Raw genomic sequence first — 19,110 nt, forward strand, 5'->3', positions numbered from 1 at the left:
CGAATGTTCTTGGTTCGGAGCAAAGCCCTCAGGGGTTCCAGCCCCCAAAAGAAATGCCCTGGAAGGGAATCAGGAGCTGATGCGGACTGGAGAGGCTTCTCGCCGCATTCTGTGGTGTTTCCTCTGTATTGATGAATGTGAGTACGTGCTCACAGATTTTCCCATCAGTGAGTGGCTGGGAAGCCGGCGACCAGGAGTGAGGCCGTTTCCTCGGGGGTGCGGTGGGTGCTCACTTCAGTGGCTGCTCCAGGTGGGCAGGGCAGGGCCCGAACGCTGGCGAGATGAACTGTCCCCACGTGTGTGGCCTTGAGTGAAGGGGCTGCCGACTTTGCCTTCATGTCCTGCACCTGTTAATATACCTAATGCTTCTGACGAGATCAGCATCTTGGGGGATGGCAGACCCATCGTGGGCTTTTCTTTTCATGTCTGAGTGAAAAAGAGGCCAGGCACGTCCCTTGTGAGGTCTCTGATGAGGGATGTGGTTCTTATATTGGATCCCTGCAAATGCAGATATTAGTCCTGAAAGAAAGCCTTTCTCTTTTAACTTATCAACCTACTCATATATCATAACTGGGTCTTCCATTTGCAAAGCGTATGTTGGGTCACAGTAAAAAGTTGAATTAATCAGTAGCCACTCAACAGAAACAAGGTCTTTCATTTCCAGGAAACAAGTGCGTTACTTACTGTCCTCCTGAATGAAAGCAATGCCGAAGAGCTTTAGACCAAAACAAACAAACTGAACCAAACAAACCTTGGAACCCAGACATAGTTTTCCTCAGAATATTTCCCACTCCTTCGTCTTGGCTTCCAGAGTCTAGGAGGCTAGCCCTTCATTACACTGCGGGGTGAAGAAATGCCAGGTGTCTGCATTTCAGCTGCTGAGGCGATCAGGAAAGGGCTGTTGCTTCCCTTGCTTTCCGTGGCCCTCATGGGTCCTCAGGAAGAGCTTCTGGAAGCGACACTGCCCCCAGAGGGATCTAGAGCAGATGCTTCCAGTGACTGCACCTGCCCATCTCGAATGGAGGAGACCTCCGCAGCTGGAGAAACTTCCTGATCCCCTCAAGCTGTGTCCGTGGGGCTGGGCCAGGGCTGGGCTCCCCCCAAGCTCCTGTCGCAGGTGGCTGAGGACATTGGCGGCTGGTATGGTTCTTCCAGGCTTATAGATGAGCCGCTGCCATGAGTAGGAAGCCGACCCTCGCTCGGCCTACACAGTAAGATTGTCGGCTTAGTGTAGGGAGAGACGCCCCTCAAAAGGCTTAGGGTCTGTAAGAACCGAGGGGAATGTCCATGCAGGTGGTTGCTGAACCTCTTCATTCTCACATCCGTGGCAGGGGCTTCACGGCCAACCTGTGCAGAACCCTGTCTTGGGGGACCTGGCATTTTGCAGCCCTAGTCCTGGGTGGTGAAATCAATGGCATGAAGTAGTTTTCACTGATATTCATAGCACTGCTGGGGTCAAAGTCCGCCACAAATGGACACTTTGGATGTCAGCCTGAAGGTGCTGATGTACCAGTGGTCCTTGGGGCTTCTCAAACTGGGCTTCTCAGAACCTGGGAGGACGCTGCCCTGCCGGAAGTCCACAAAGGCTTAGGAGACATGGGCCACGTCCACAGGAAGTGCTTTCTGGATGATCTTTCAAAATGTTACTTTCTACTTTAAAACAAACCCCGAGATGTTAAAGAGTAGTCTACAAAATTGAAGTGGCATTTTTTTTTTTAAATTTATTTATTTATTTATTTGAGAGAGAGAGAGAGAGAGAGAAACAGCATGAGAGGGGATAGGGTCAGAGGGAGAAGCAAGCTCCCCGCTGAGCCGGGAGCCTGATGTGGGACTCGATCCCAGGACTGTCACATAAGACTTAGAGAAAGCACTGAAATAATTTCATAGCAAGTGCCTTTGAACCATATGGATAGTTTTTTTTTTTTCTTAATGTGTGCATCAGCTTAAAAGAGGATGACCAGATGATCTATAAAGATCTATGGAAGATGTTTGATGGTATGTGTCCCAGAATATTAAAGAAAGGAAAATTTCAAAATGCTTGAAAAAAAATTACTGTTGGCTTTTCTAAAACCAAGGTTTGAAAGATGGGGGGCTGGGTTGAGGGGGTTGTTTTCACCTTACTCTGTGGTTTTCAGAGTCAGTGACTTCTGTGTGTGGCAAGAGGCCTTCTCTTACTCATTTGCTCCCGGCTGTGTGTACTGTCTGGTCTGTTTAAACGCGCGCGCACACACACACCACACGCACGCACGCGTGTGCGCTTCATGCCTACTGTGCCAGGCATTATGCTCCCCTGAGGAGGGGTCTGTCCAGCTCAGAACCTTGCTTCACATTCCTTGGCAGAAGAGGTTAGGTGGTTGGCGGGATGGCAGGTGGGGGGAGGGGAGAGCGGAACTGGAAGGTGTCTCGCGAAATGAGAATGGAACCCAGCCCACAGTGCTTGAATTCAGGTCCTCACTTGGCACTTGGTAGCTTTGTGGCCTTGGGTCAGCGACGTCACCTCTTTGAACCTCTTGGGGGTTGTGCCATGTATCCTACTTAACCCTGAAGCTCTTGTAAGGACAATTAAAATAAACTGTGTGAGGGCTTGTGGTAAACTGTGAAGTTCTGTGTAAAGTAGGCAGCGTGGTTGGTGGCTGGGGCTGGCCTCAGCCTCAGCCCTCTTCCCCGTTCCCCCTGAGTCCCTTGCTCAGCAGGCCTGGCCTCATTCTCCAGCCCTGGTGTGGGATGGCTACATAGCAGGTGGGGGCCTGGGGTGAAAGCCCGTACAGTTTGAGGGGGGCAGTGTGGCTGGCTGATGCCTAGACAGAGCCAGGGGCTGGGCAGCTGAAGCAATAAACTTCTGCCGTCTGCGACCGAACTCCACGTCCTTGAAAGCTTAGTGTTTCCTGCTCCTCAGGGACCCTGTCACTGTTCCAATGGTCTTTTTCCTTCTTACAGTTTTGTCAGCACTTTACTGTTGAGTGTCAGGGGTTATTTGTTTGGAGCAGAGACCCGCCACATTCCCAAAGCCTGGCAGGGACAGTGCGCCCTCCAGGGGCACTTTGCCCTGTAGTGTGCGTGGCCGGAAGTGTCCCAGGACTGGAACAGAGCCACAGGGCAGAGAATACCATGTCTGTTCAATAATTGATTTTTTATCTGACTCCTGTGAGACCCATGTGTGTGTTTTCAGTACATTTGCCCATTTTGTTGGAGGTCATCCCAGAACTCCCACGCTGGTGTGTTGCTTTCTGCAGTGGTGGGAGCATTGCCATAGGCCACAAAGGGATACAGAACAAGTGCCGGGGTGGGGGGGTAACACTGAGGACAGTCAAGTTGATAATAGCACCATGGACATCTGTCCTGTTTACTGCTGCCCCTCAGGAAATAGACTGTGGCAGCCATGGTTGGGTGGCAACCCTGTCATTTCTGCCCCCAAAACAAGCAGTGCAAATGGCCTGTGGCAGCTTGAGCAGGTGTCATTTTCAGCCCCACATCACTGAGAAGTTCCCTTGAGGAGGTATGAGCTTTTTATAGAAATAAAGTAAGCATCATATGTTGTTGGCGGAGATCATTTTCATCTTATGAACTTTTAAAAAACACAGTACCGACCCTTGCCCAAAGCTGGGCACCCCATAAAATCAAACCCCAGCCTCAGGTGGTTCACCCTCGGAGAGTCTATGTCATCACTCACGGGACGGTCTTCTGTTAAAACTGACTTTTGTGCGTGTGGTGACGGTTTGTGTTGGAGGCAAACAGAGGGAAACATGACTTAGAGGCTGTGAAGACAATGAAGCAAAGGGTTTTGCTTCCTGTGAAATTCTCTCTCCACGTCTATGCCCCTGCTTGTGGCTCATGTCAAGTCTATTTCATGACTTTGTACAAAGCTGAAAATGATGTGAACGCTATTCCTGAGCAAGTCAACTTGGTTATGTGTTCTGTTCTGATGAATGTCCTCTGCAAATCTGCTAACTTTAAAAACAAACCAAAACATCATTGTTGATAAATGAGACTGAACATGCTGCTCATTATTCAGATTTTGCTTTTCCTACGTGGTTTTTATGAGATATTGCCTCTGGTATTTACAAAAAGTCTTCTCACTCAGACCCCACACAAGGTCTATTCATCAGTGACCCATGCTGATAAAGGGAATTCGTGTCCACCTTTGTGACACAGTCACCTGTGGATAACTCAAGCCTTAATAAGTTTTGGCAGCCTGGATCTTTCTAGAAACGTGAAGCATCGCATTGGGAACTCATAAGAATAACCAAGTCATAGGATTAATATAGGAACTCATACAGTTACTGAATACTGTGCCATTAATGAGTTGGCTGTCAGTATTGAACACGTTTGGCAAATTATTTTCCTTTGAACTATATAAATGAGCATATTTATCATTTCCATAATCACTTAGTGGTCCCTAATTTTTATAGAAGCTAGTCCTTGAAATTGAGAGCCTACCTCTTAACTTGGAACAAAACTGAGATCAGTTTAGTATAACCCTAGGGAACGTGGTTACGCTCATGACACCAGGCTGTAAGGGCAAGTTTCATGTGGTTAGTCCTTTGGCTGCATTATTGGGTCAAAACCGAAAAATCTTAATAATGACTATTTTGCATATTGGGGAAAATATTTACTGAACCATAACATGGTATTCTCTTAGAAGCCTTTAGGAATGGGGGTGCCCAGTAACTTGAGCAGGTTATCTCCAGGTAATGTACAAAAGGATATTCCTTTTGATTAGATTCAAGGCATGGGAGCCATGTGTCTGGCTTTTCAGAATAACCATCTCCAACGGCTCTTGATTTATTGTGTTATTGAAGTTTACACTAACTCATGACATTGGATTTTGTTTCTATGCCTTCACTTAGCTGGGAATTTTCCAGTCTAAAAAATTAGTCACTGTAGATGATTGAAGAACAATGCTTGGAAGTACCCGGCTTCTGTAAGCAGAGAGACGCTTATTAGCCGGACCATATCCCTGATGCGGGCCAGAGTGCGGCTGGTGCCAGCAATGGGCTGTGTGGTCATCATCGCCGCCCAACTTAATTAAGAAGGCAAAATAGACGAGGAAGAATGTTGTAAAACATCCAAGACTTCCGGATGGCAGGCTCACAATGGGGTGTTTTCACTTTAAGTTCTGGAGACCTCTGTCTGAAATGCGGGGAGGAATGGGGGCATCGAGTGTCGATACCCTTGGGGGAAAAGTGTTCCTACTAGAGTTGATTTACCAAAAATGGATGTTTTGAGCCCAGCTGCTAATTGTTGCTGCTCCGTCTTTGGACAGACTTTCTAGACTCAGTGGTTCATGCTAACGGATATACTGTGTAATAATTTCTGTGTCATGTCCTCTTTAAGAAAAGGAAGTGCCAAACAAGCCCTTGCGTGTCCGAGTCCGATCCTCAGACGACCGGCTCTCCGTTGCGTGGAAGGCACCGCGCCTGTCGGGAGCCAAGAGTCCACGCAGATCGCGGGGTTTTCTTCTGGGCTACGGGGAAAGTGGCCGGAAGATGAATTATGTCCCACTGACAAGAGATGAGCGGACGCACGAAATTAAAAAGCTGGGTGAGTTCAATGTTAAATGGTGTCGGATGTGTTGATGACCTTTGCCATCATGTCAACGTTTAGAAGCTTGTTTGTGACCGAAAATTATATTTGAGGTGTAGTGTTCATTTTCCGGGTGTGATGATGATTCACAACTGTGTTCTTGGCTCTATCTGATAGCACCAGTTCCTTGAGCTGGGCCATTTCCCTGGACATGGAGAAGCTGATGCTTTTCTCATCTTGTCTCTGCTTTCGCCGTTTTGTTCTTTTAAGTTTTGTCTTAGCTCCCAGGACACTGGACCTTGGGTCCTTTCAAGATGAAATGTGGTGGCCGCTGATGGAGCCTGCATGCCAGGCCTGCCTTCCTCCTTCTTTGCAAACCCTTGTTGTGTGAAGGAAGCTTTGGCCATGGGACGCAGACAGGACATCGGCTGGAACGTGGAGAGATTATGCACAGGGTTCCAGCGTGGGTTGAGGTGCTGCAAAGTCCTGCTTTTCTCCCCCTTTCCTCACGCCTCCCCGTTGACCTGATGAGTTTGGCGGGAGGTGCTGGGAAAGCGTGGGTTGCCCCTTTGTGTGTCCTCCTCTTGCAGCTAAGCCAGGCTGTAGAGAGCGCACAATCTGCTCAACTCCTCTGGGCATAGGTAACGTAGGGCCCAGGGCTGCCGGGCAGTAGAACCTGGTAATTCTGGGGCTCATACTAGAAAGCACGCTTGCTCCGTGATCTCCAGCATAGCTGGTACCAGCAATAAATATGCTGGCCCCACTGCTTTTCTTCAGTCGCTTCCTAATTGGATCAGTACTCGGGTGAGGAAGGGGGGGTGATTTATTGGGTCCTCCCAGAGACTCCAGTGGGACCTGGTGATCTCTTCACTTGCTAACAAAAGCCAGGCCTCGTTCAGCTTCCAGCATCGGAGAGATGGGCTGGAGGTGAGAAAGAGGACCAGATCTGGGCAAAGGAGCCCAGAAGGGCACAGAGCTGAAGGTCTGTGCTGTGAACAGAGTCACCGGTGAGAAGGCAGTTAAGTCTTCTGTCAGACACGGTGAGGGACAGGCAAGTCTTGGGAAATGAGACTGGTGAGACAAAACGAAGAAATGGGAGAAAGAAGGGAGAGGAGAAGCCAGAGTGAGGGTTCCAGGCTTGCAGCAGCGATGACCAGCAGTTTGGGGCCCAGGAAGCAGCCCGGTGAGAAAGGTGGTGATGGAAATGGGGCTCCCCTATGGGAATAAGGTCTGCTGGCCCCACGAGCCTCCAGTGCTCTGGGAACACAGTCCCCTCTGCTCAAGGTGTGACCACAGATTCTGGAATTTGGACAAGCAGCTCTGAGTTCCTCAGGACTCCCAAGGCTGGCCCCCTGCGCCACATGGCAGGCACTGCTCGGGGCCACTTTGATCTGGTTGGAGACACTAGTGGAAGGCCAGGCTGGATTCCCTTCCTGAAATAGCCCGCAAGTCACCATCCTATTCACTGCTGTCTGTTCAGCCACCTGCTGAAGACCCTTGGACAAGTCTGATGGGTGTTCTGCTGGGCAGAGCATCCAAATCATCTCAAAATGCAGACTCCAGACTTCCCAGACAAAAAGACCAGCTACTTCTCAGCTCCAGTGCCACCAGACACCACATGGGATCGAAGAAGGCACTGCATGTGCTTTGTGAGGCTTCAGTATTAGCGGCGAGACCTAGAGCCAGAGGCCCTGGCATCTGGAGACTCTGGTCATTCATTCCCAAGCTATCCCTTGCTTTGAATAGTTGTACTGTGCGGGGGGAAATGGGCCAAATTCTACCCAGAATACCAGCAGCAGAGGAGAGTCACTCCTTCTGCATTCCTGAGACTGAGGGGAGCGTGTTTCCAGCAGGAAGTTTTCATTGTTCTGAGTCTTTCGTAGACACCATGCAGAACCAGTCCGTTCTAAACCTCGTTTAGTGCAGACAAGTTTCTCATCTGACTGGTTCTGCTGTCTCTTCATTTCCTCAGTAGTGACCCCTGGCTCATCTGAGGGCAACAGAAGGATTTGTTTGCTTCTTGAACTTGAGCCAGCGTGGGAACCGAGGTCAGAGCTGGGCTCCGGTCCCAGCCTGATGAACAGTGCCTCCCGTGCCTCCATGACAACATGTTGGCTTTTGAGTTTTCATCAAACAAAAAAGTGTTGGACTTGCCACTGCCAATGCTCTACAAGGCTGCCATGAGGAAGGAGAGGGCTCCCTGGATGCTTGCTCGATCATGGTGGGGAGGATGCAGTGAATCCCGGGCGGGGCGGGGGGGGGGCGGGCATCACAGGGGGCCTGCTGTGTCATGGCAGGCCAGTGTCCTCATTTTATCCTACATAGGATTTTACTTCCGTTTATGACCGAGATGCCATCGAGAGCATGGTACCCGCAGAGGGTGGCCAAGGAAACTTGGAGAGAGGTGGGCCCGAGGTCCTGTCAGCAAAACTCCCACCCTCCCAGCCATTCCCGAAGTGCATATGATTGGACGTCTTCTATGTCAGGCTCCCCAGGGGGCGCTGGGGCCCCAGCAGCCCTCCACAGAGACAGACCAGGGACAGAGTGTCGTGAAAGCAGAGACCTTAGAGCAGGCCCGGGAGGCCGGAAGTGCCGGGGTAGGAGCCCCGGGCTGAGTCCCATCCAGGGGAGCACGGGCAGCCATGGGAGACAGAGGCCAGAGGACATAGGAAGCACAGGGGCTCACATGGGAGCGGGACAGTAATAAGGAAGGAGTGCATGAGTTTGGGGGCCTTCAGGAAGTCAGGATGGACAGTCCCAAGTCCAGAGTTTCTACCGAGTCACACACTTGAGGTCGGGGAAGTGAGCCGATATGCTGGCTCTGATGAGGGGCCGTGGTGCCTGGGGGCACTGTGACGCTGAGGTCATTTCAGAAATTTTATTTCCAGAGTACTAATGATCAGGGGCACAGAATGGAGCGTGTTATCATCCCAGGGAGTCTTCATTATTTCTGTGAAAAAGAGATGGTTGCTCCATAGCCGGCACTTGGCTCTGTGCCCTGCTCTCTCCTCACCTGCTGCAGTAAATCCTGGGTGTCACACTGGCCCTGACACCTCGTCCAGGACCATGGGTGGGTCATCTCATCCCCCTGAACCTGGTTTCTCGTCTGTGAAAAGGAGACTGTGAGAGTAGCTTCCTCATGGGCTTCTGTCGGGACTAAATGAGGAGCTGATGTGACACACTCAACACAGCAGAGACCAGACCCAGACACGTGGGCTGTTCTGGTTTATTCTTCCTTCATGGTAACCTCGGGCCAGGTTGAGTGTGGAGAGCTCGCAAGTCAAGAATCTGGGTGTTAACAACCTAGGAACTTTAAGAAATACATCACAAGTATGTAAAAATGTCAATTGTGGAAATTATTAATTTTGGGGGGCTCTTGATAAATGATGGGGCACTGCTTTTTCAGTTTCTTTATATGTGGTCCTGGATTGCAAGGTTGGATGGCAGAGTTTTTCTTTGTTGACCTTTGGCTGCTTCCTTTGTCAATAGCACCAAGAAATTGACCGTCTTCAGGGACTCCTCTTTTTGGAAGCTTAGTTTTATGCTCTATGAATCCCAATGTTACAAACTTGATTTTTCCCTTTTATAAAACATACATTTCAAAATTCAGTGGTAGCATGTCAGAGCCTTAGCCTAAATAATAATTTACTCATCACAGCATGAGTTTCACCTGCCCTATATGTGTGTGTGTGTGTGTGTTTGTGTGGAGAGAGAGAGAGAGAGGCTGTTCAAAGGTTGTCAGATATTATCCCCTTCTCCTGAAATGTGACTGGCCTACAGCAGTTTATAAGTTTCTCTGGGTGAGGTTTCTGAACACTGGTCTCCTTTTATGTTTAACTGACATGCTGTTTGTAAAAACAAAAGGTTTATTTTCCCATTACTGTGAAAGTTTGCAATGCCTGAAGGAAGACCTACAGTGTTACAAGTTCTCATTAGGATCTCTGTCACCTCTACTAACTTGCTTAAGTATTACCTGATGGTGTATTACCTGATGGTGTATGATTAGAAATATATCATATTGGGGAGCCTGGGTGGCTCAGCCCTTTAAGCGTCTCACTCTTGATTTGGGCTCACCCGATCTCAGAGTGGTGAGATTGAGCCCCAGTCAGGCTCCATGCTGAGCATGGAGCCTGCTTAAGGTTCTCTCTCTCCCTCTCCATCTGCTCCCTGCCCTCTCCATGCTTGCTCTACCTCAAAAAAAATTTTAAAAATAAAGAAATATATCATATTGCCTCATTTTTTTCTTGAACTAATTAAGGCTGCTGCTGGAAGCCCAGTCAATAGAGCCTGGAGTTAGGCATTAGTGACTCTGGATTCAGAGAAGATTATGAGTCCTTCTTAGGGGCATGACTGTGGGCAAATCAATCAATTTTCTCATGGCTTTATGTCCTTACTTATAAAATAAGAAGGCCAACTTGGAATTTAATCAAGGTTTCATTGGGATCCCAGATTTTATGATTCCATGGTACTCAAGAGTTACAAGTTTTATTTCATCATTGTAATTTTTTTCCAAATAAAGTTTTCAAGTTTAGATTCGGTTGGCTACTACTGGACCCAATGTACAATTTGGAGTGTGGGGTAGAGGGAACTAACGGAAAGAACAATCCAGAAATAAAAGATATATTTAAACTCTTACATTTGCTCTTAGCAAATCTTTGGAGGCTCAGTTCTGAGGATTTCAGTTTCCGAGGGCCCAGCATCCTCTCTGGACTGATAACCTGGTACACTCACTGTTCTTGTCTTGCTCCCTTCTTTTGGATGACAGATAAAAAAACAGACTGACCTCTCTTCTCTATTTGGAGGTAAAAAGAAATTGGGGGAATTCTGTGGGTAAATATACTGTTCTTTTTTTTTTTTTTTTTAAAGCATTGTTCATCTTTCTTTGATGTTGAGGAAATAGAAACCCATTTCTCAAGAATTATGGGTAATATCATTCCATATTTTCTCACATAATAATGTTCTTCTTAGGCCTAGTTTCTAATGTTCTTGGTCTCATCTTTAATTGTCCTGAAGCAGTTGGAATGCCCCAGAAAGACGAGATGGGAAGGGAGTGGAGGGGAGGGGGATGCGGACAAAGAGGGTGTGCGTTCTGGAAAGCCAAACGCAGAGCCTCATCCCTTGCCGGTTGGTTCACAGCCTCGGAATCGGTGTACGTGGTCTCCCTGCGGTCCATGAACTCACAGGGGCAGAGTCAGCCTGTCTACAGGGCTGCCCTAACGAAACGGAAGATTTCAGGTATGTTTCCAAGGACGCACCTGCTCATATCATGGTCTGTGTGGATGCAGGGTTGTTTCCAAATGATGCTGCGTGAGTGGCGAATTACATGGATTTCACTGAGTATGAAGGAAACCACAGGACCGGCTTGGTCACATTTCGGACACGAGCTTATTTCTTTTATACTCAGAGATGAGAGTGTTCTTCCAATGAAGTATATGTCTCTGTGTATTTTGAATGGCTTCCCCGTGCAGCGGATTTACTGCCATAGGAGCAGCCAAGCATTTGCTCCCTTTAAAGCCACAGTCTAACCCACATATCAGTTGCCCTTTGTGGCAGCCCGGGAACAGAGAGAAATAAGAGTAGGTGTGGAGGGGACAGGGTGCAAGATCGGCACTCATACTTCATTTTAGCCAAAATCACCTCAACCCTAACATTGAGAAGAGTGAGAAAAATGTAGCAGAGGCTTGCTCATAACCTGATCATTGGTCATTTACTAAGGGATGCTTTTTCCCTACATCCTTTCACAGATTTTTTTATATTACATATTAATAAATTACACATACCTATTCTGGGTCTTGCACCTTAATTTAAAGAGGCAGCCTGCAGCATGGTTATTTTCATGAATTCACAATTTATTTGTGATTATTGTTTAATATTACAGAGCAGATATTAAATTATTATGTGTATTTCTATATTATCATTTTACATTTATGATTATAGTTGCTTACGTTGTGTGACAGAAGTCTCAAATATATGATGTTGCATTTTTATTTTTCGTTATTTACTGCTATAGAAAAAGTGCCTGCATTGCTTTTCTAACAGGCTATTTCCACCTTCCCTTACTTGTAACAAAAGTCACATCCTTTTGAAACATGGTCCCTGAAAGGTGAAAATAAAAAAAACAAACAAAACCCCCAAGATACTAAAAGCAAAATTGAAGCCTGTAGGTCTTTGTTTTGGGGAGATCGAACAGAAAGTATAGGCTTTGTGAGTATGATGTATTCTCTTGGAAATTGGCAAACTGAATTCTATTTTATGTCTGAATGTAACTTTTAATGTGTCTTGGAACCATATTTTCTAAAATGGGAGGACACTGAACCCAATGTGATTTGTACATTTGTTTGAATTTCATTTCATGCCATGATCGCTAAGGAAATGCTCTGGCTTGACCTTTTCTCCCCCAAAACTTTTGCTTCCTGTAAATCTTGTTGTATTTCCCAGAAACTTACAGTATGTGTTAAGAAAACACTGAGTTACTTGGAGTATCTTGGACCAAGGCGAAGCATCCCTTTTGCACTGTTCTTTACGTCAGCTGGATTGGGCAACTTTACAAGTGAATGGCCCATTTCTTAGACTGTGGATAAGAAGAACAGGAATGGAGAGTTTGGTTTTTTTACATTGACCAAGCAAACAATTGCTTAGATTTCTATTCATTTCATTTTATCGACATCAAGTGTAAGCAATTTAAAAATTATACAGCATGAATAATGAACTCTAGAGGCCAGAGGAACTCAGGGCAGATCCTACTGTAGAGATAGTCTTTAATGTGTCCCACTGTCATTTCAGAAGAGGATGAACTAGACGTGCCTGAAGACATCAATGTCCGGGTCATGTCATCCCAATCCGTGCTTGTAGCCTGGGTGGATCCTGTTTTGGAAAAACAGAAGAAAGTTGTTGCATCAAGGTACTTTCCATTATTTCTTTGTTTTCTGGCCCTGCAGAGACATGTGTTTATTTGAATGACCATATCTTCTGACATATCTGAATGCTGACCTCTTCTGTAGCTGAATGGTAGACTATTCTATGACAATCTAGCTGGTCTCAGGTGCGGTCACACATTTTCCGCAGATCGGATATGACAAGGCCTCGTGTGTAACGCACACAGCAGGACCTCACCTCTCACTTGCTCAGAGTTTTATCTTGTGTCTGGAAATTCCCTAGATTCCGTTTCTTTCTTTGCCCCATTTGTGTTTTGCTTTGTCTCACTGTGATCTATTTGTGTGCAGAGGATGTGGCCCCATCTTAGAAGGAGTCTTACCTTTCCTCCTGTTATCCAGGAAGGGTGACAGTAGGAACGATTTTTATGTAGAGAAGGGGACATTTGTTGAATGCCTTGCACACCGTAGTTCTTTATTCTTCAAACACTGAATTGTTTTATGTCTAGCTCATTTGTGCATGGCAGAAGGCACTGTTTTGTCTCGTAAGCCATGATGTTATGCTGTTCAGATTTTTATACTGATTTGCAATAGCAGTAGAAGATAAACCAATCATAGGTTAAAGTAATTTTTGTGTTTAAAAAAGCCAGCAGTGAATGCCATTCCTTGTTAGTGGTAGATTAATATAACCGTCAAAATTTTATGTGTTCAACTACTGAATTGTTTATATTACCAAGAGGAAGCCAAAGATTTGGTGGCCACTAAGGCACTATTTATTAGCTTTTGAACCTTCCTACAACCAGGAAAAGTGAACATCCTTTAAAAAAAAGAGTGGAATATAATGCTAAGATTATATATGTATTTTATGTATATATTTTTATTATATATATTTATTCTTTATATATGTATGTACATACACACACACACACACCATTTGTATTAGATACAGTTTCTGTTACTGTCTGTTAGTAAAGAAAAAGAAAAGACATCTGCTTTGTTTGAAAGACCTGAGAAAGCTCATAGTGATTCTCTTCCTAGCCATTTTGTTCCTGATTACCACTGAACTTTGATTTCCAATATCTTGATGAAAATGAAAAAGGGCCCGGGTTTTCTTAGCAGGACTCTTGTATTAATTGGTGGGCTGTGTCTGCAACTGAAGTCTTATCTTGATTTATTAAATATCGCCTCGTTAATGCTTCACATGCTTTATACCGCCAAATGGCCGCAAAGAAAATTTCTTGGCAAAGGAACACAATAAATGGTATTTGCAACTCTTAGAGTGTGAGGATGTCTTCTGTCTGGGATTGTTATTACCATGTTTGTTCACAATGTTTCTCTCCCTGATAATCACACAGTAGGGTTCCTTTTGTAAGCTCTTCTCTCCTGCTCTGCTTATTACACAGTTTTGCTCCTTCTCATGGTAATAATTCTACTCAAAACCACATGTTGGCTTTCCTCCTGAACCTATAGAAAACATGCCTGCTTTGGCATGAAGTGGAACTTCTTGTCTTTTCTGGAGAGTCAGGATGCCTTGGGCCAGTTTCAGTTCTTAATATTGCTTTTTCCACACCACATACACACACACCCCTCAGAAGGCACCTGCCTGGTCAAACCTGTCCCCCTCCTGTACCTTCCCTTCTTAATCTCTGCTTGATCTCGTGAGCAGTAAGATACTAAGCTCCATCTTTCCTGACTGACTTTAGACACCTTTCCTGGACCACAAGAGTAAATTCTTTGACTTAATAACATAGTCAAAAATGTAGATTTTTCTCCTCTTTAATTTCTCTCCTCACCTCCAAAAGTCATTACTTATGGGGAAGGGAAAATAGCAAGGAACCTAGCGTTCAGTTGCAGAGAATTGGTCAACTGGGTGCATTGTTGCCTTGCATTTTCTTATAGACAATACACTGTACGCTATCGAGAAAAGGGGGAATTGGCAAGGTGGGATCACAAGCAGACCTCCCACAGACGCGTGTTGGTCGAGAACCTGATTCCAGACACCATGTATGAATTCGCAGTCCGTATTTCACAGGGTGAAAGAGATGGCAAATGGAGTACATCTGTCTTCCAGAGAACACCAGAATCTGGTCTGTATTTAAAATGGCCTTCGGATCTTCCATTTGGGAATTGCCCTGAAAATAAGATTTAAAGATAGTTTAAGAAGCCAGTGGTGACAAAGGGCAGCAGAGGCATTTTTTAAAGTAACATTAACCCTAAATCTGGGAAGTGTTTCTATGTACGAACGCAAAGAAGCTCAGGCACTGTAGCCTTAGGTCCATGTTTATCCTCCACTGGCCATCTTCATTAACATGTTATTCTGACATGTAGAGTACATTACATCCCAGGATGGAGCATAATCATAAATCACCACTGGATGTGTGCATGCCCCTGGGTAATGCATGGCTCTGGAGGTTAGGGGAGACTCTTTTTCCCTAAGGCTGGGCTTGTGTTTGATTCTGGGGGAGAATTGTGCTCTGTACAATTATTGTCTTTTAAACGATGTTTTTAAAAGCTTTATTAAAAAGAAGTTCCAACTGGATTTTAATCTTTTTTACATATTTCAAAATTCAGCAATGAAAGAAATTCTAAATTTCTAAAGGCATTTCCCTGGATATGTCTAAACTCACTACATGAGTCGGTAGCACTGACATAAATCACTATATTGCACAAAGAGTAATGAGAGTGTAGAATTTTCTGTCATGTATAATAAAAATGAACATTGTGTTTCAGTGAAAAATCTATCTGTGGGGACCATATGTCACTTACTTTTAAAATATCCACAAGGGCATTTTTAAACCTTGGGTCCTTGTCCTTTTGTAGCTCCTACAACAGCTCCTGAAAACTTAAACGTCTGGCCAGTCAACGGCAAACCTACAGTTGTCACTGTAGCTTGGGACGCACTGCCCGAGACCGAGGGGAAAGTGAAAGGTAGGAACCTCATTATTTAAGGTATCAGGTGCACACAGGAGTGACATACCCCAAACAGAGCCGTGTACATTGACTCTGATAAACACCAGTTCTAATAGCAGGCTTGGTGACTGGAAGAGCAATAGGGAAGCAACATACGTATATGGGGCGCTAACCCAACGGGCAAGGGTATTTCATGTAGGGTTCTCATTGTCAGTAAGATCCAGGTACTCATGAAGATGACTTTTCATCTTCCCTATCCACAACGATTCCGATGCTGCTATCAGGAAGGGTGTTTTTAATTGTATGGGTGTGACATCATAACCTTTAGCCATACAAGTGACAACCTTGTGTTTCATGCTATGGATCTTCTCATTGTACCAATAAGATCATGGAATGTGGGAGTAAGTAGGAACTCTGTGGGACCACAAATGTCTTGAATAAGACCAGATATTTAATGGGTTTGAAAACCAAGTAATAAAAATTAAATGAAAATGGATTTTTTCCTATTTGTCAGCCTTTTTAATTAATTATTTTTTTGGTTGAGGAAAAAATATGACCTTAAAATAGAAAAAAAAAACAAAAACAAAGATGAAACGGAATTAAAATAGGATAAAATATTCACAGCTAGTTAAATTTAAAAATAATCTGTTGAGGATATTAAATAAAAACACAAATTACTTCTTTTTTTGTGTAAAAACATTCAGGAACCTTTCAGAAGTCTTTTCAGAGACATTTAAGAAGGCTGTAGGGTGGTTTTCCCCAGACATTGCCTATACATAGATACCCTAAGGGTACGTTTTATTATTACTTGATTTTGGAAGACAGCTTAAGTCTATGTCCAGAAACTATGAAAGGTCTGTGTAAGCGTAAAGAAATTGAGAAAATTATCACTAACCTCCTTTGAGAATTTCTTAATTGAAAAAACTGAAAGGTTCTCTTGTATTCGACTGTTAAGTTATCTTTGAGGACCTGTAAGGATATCTTTCCATGGAACAATGGAAGTTAGAAGGCAGATGTGGGGTAGTAGTTTCCAAACTTAATGCTTTCTCATCTGCTTGCAGATTTTAAAGAATATATTGTATTATTCTTGCTCATTTTTTCCCCAGTGGAATAAATCAGAAACAAATGAAGAGAAGAAATATTTAGTTGCCCTTTAAATCATCCTTTTTTATGACAGTTTGTTGTGATGCTGGCAAAGATTCTGAAAATTGCATAAAGACATTTTTGGCTGATGACTTTTGTTAGTTATAAAAAAGCAATTGTTGCTCCTTTCATGACTTTATTATCATGCTACTTATTTGCTTTCTTTCCCTCTCCCACATCTTAGTTTATATTTATAGCTCTTTGGCGAATAAACCTCCCTGGTAGTCAATGAAATATTTTCAGAAATAATAATAGCTACTGAGTTTTTGGGTCCAAAAGAACTCATGTATCTTAACCCTACTTAGGCAGTTTTCATAAAGCAGTGGTGGTGGGACTTAAAATTCGTAATTACACTGGGGAATTTATATGTATGACAAATATAAAAGATAAAAGAAGAATATAGTTCGACATGGTTGCATTTTTTTCCAGATGAATTGAATTCATAAAAAAATCTGTATTACCAGATTTCATAGACAGTGGGTTCTTTTAATTCTTACTTTTGACCAACACAAATGACTAGTTTGTTCATTTCCAAAAAGAAAAGAATGTGGGTTTTTTGTTTTTTTTTCAGACAAATGCTGCAAAGGCATTTTTGGTTGAAGTTTTTTAATTAATGTACTTTTTAAAGATTAGATCTCAGGGAAGAGAAAAGGTCTTCAGTGCTCTCTCCATATGACATAGATAGTATGACAGTTGCTTGGTTTTTCTGTGATTCAAATTATTTTTCGTGGTTAGCTCCTACTCACATTAATTTGATAAGTTTTGTAAATCTTGAGTTCATTGAGAGGAAAATAGACATGAGTCTATTTTCGTCGAGGGTGGAAATTCTGCTTCAAAACATGGCTTCCTTACCTTACAGCATTTCCATAGAAGCACAGAGCTATATTAGTTCCTTGGACTGAATTTGCTCTGATTTTCAAAGTTCAGGGATATTACATGTTTGTAAATATCGCTGATTGGAGATGGAAACATTAAACATCACATAAATCTGTGAACTGGCAACTTTTCCTCACAGTTTTAAATACTGTGAAATATCCTTACCCAGATATATTGAGTCAGGACTGTAATTCCTGCAAAAGTGAAATTATACTCCAAATATGGAATTTACCTGGCTTAATGCACAAATAGCCCAGATCAGTACACCAAGACTCTTAAAGGTGTTGGTAGCTTTTCAGATTCAGTTATGACTGTTGTCATTTAAATCTTCCATGGCTTCTTCTACTCAGGATATATTAATGCTGACATAGTAAACTAGTAAATAAGCACAATGAAGAAAAACTCCCAATGCTGTGTAAATAGTTTTGGTACGTTGTATGAAGACAACGCCTCCTGGGTTCCATATGTTTAATTTGCTGAGAATGGAAAACTGCCCATGGCCTTGTCTGGTAGCCTGAATGAATGTTAGTTCACCTTCCTCTGTGTCTTTATGCTCCAGCTGCTGACTTGGCGTGCATTGCTAGAGTATTAATTTTAGTAATGCACGTTCTAATTCATCCTGCCCATACAGTCTGTCTGCTGGACACAGGACTGTTTTCAGTTTCCTCCTTCCAACCGTCTGCCAAATCATTTCAGAATACATTCTTTCATACGCCCCGGCTCTCAAACCATTTGGAGCAAAGTCCCTCACCTATCCCGGAGAAACTACTTCTGCCCTAGTGGATGGTCTGCAGCCTGGGGAACGCTATCTTTTCAAAATCCGGGCCGCAAACAGGAGAGGACTGGGTCCTCACTCCAAAGCCTTCATTGTCGCTATGCCAAGTAAGCATTGTGTGTTTGTGGCTCTTTCTCTCTCTTCATTACCGCTAATTGTGGTGTGTTACTTTGAATCATGCTCATGGATTTAGAACTGCTTAGTTGATGATTTGGGGGGCTACATTTTCCTGTTGATTTCTAAAATATTTTTGTTATCCCTTTGGAAATTAGTCTCCCTGGAGGCTAAAAGATGATTGATGGCTAGTCACATGAATTACTATTACAATATTACAGTAACATGAATGTATTAATTATGTGATTGATCTTATATCATTGTGTAATTTGGGGCTTATGATGACAGGTAAAGAGCATTTTTACAGGTGTAAGGTGACATTTTTAATTGTTAGCCCTCTTCAACTTCTAGATAGCACTTAAGATTTTTAGTTTATATTCCATTATTTTGGAGTGCAGGTTTAGTCAGAAGAATTTCAATTACCTTGTTATCTGATCACTATCAAAATTGAGCAGGTTAATAAAATCCCAAATTGGAGTGAGGTGTTTTTGGACTGTATTTTCTTTTCTGCTTCCCCATATTTATACCAGATATTGGTAGCTGTCTCCTGCATGGTGTGCCGTGAGGATTCACAGTATACTGCAATATTAAACAGTTCTGTGCTAGAAAAACTGGAATAGATGAGGTTTGCTCCTTCTGGGCCCCCATTGCCATATAACTGCCCCCCCCCCCCCGCAGCATCCCTTCCTTCATTCAACCCTGCTTTCAAGAAAGGGTAACTTGTAGGGCCCCTGTAATAAAATGTTTTGCCTACCCCAGGTATCTTTTTAGTTTAGGCTTATTTTGGGATTACAAATGTATTTATTAAAGGGATTTTAAGTAAGAAAGAGAAAGCAAGTTTAGACATGTTAGGGGGAACAGGAAACTCTTTGTAATGCCTTAAAAATTACAGATTTA

General features: G+C 43.9%; 1 protein-coding gene across 4 annotated transcripts in view; it reads left to right on the plus strand.

Annotated features, from left to right (window-relative positions):
* Nucleotides 1-19,110, plus strand: part of LOC118001846 (fibronectin type III domain-containing protein 1-like) — a 98,342-nt gene that overhangs the window by 35,294 nt on the left and 43,938 nt on the right. For all 4 annotated transcript variants that reach the window (XM_034992019.1, XM_034992017.1, XM_034992016.1 and 1 more), the window contains 6 exons: nt 5,335-5,541; nt 10,660-10,758; nt 12,307-12,424; nt 14,295-14,482; nt 15,216-15,323; nt 18,021-18,206. In XM_034992019.1, coding sequence (XP_034847910.1) covers nt 5,335-5,541; nt 10,660-10,758; nt 12,307-12,424; nt 14,295-14,482; nt 15,216-15,323; nt 18,021-18,206 — 906 coding nt within the window. The remainder of the gene's footprint in view (nt 1-5,334; nt 5,542-10,659; nt 10,759-12,306; nt 12,425-14,294; nt 14,483-15,215; nt 15,324-18,020; nt 18,207-19,110) is intronic.

Source organism: Mirounga leonina, unplaced genomic scaffold, assembly GCF_011800145.1.
Source record: "Mirounga leonina isolate KUSES-001 unplaced genomic scaffold, KU_Mleo_1.0 Mir_54, whole genome shotgun sequence".
In the NCBI taxonomy this organism is placed as follows: Eukaryota; Metazoa; Chordata; class Mammalia; order Carnivora; family Phocidae; genus Mirounga; species Mirounga leonina.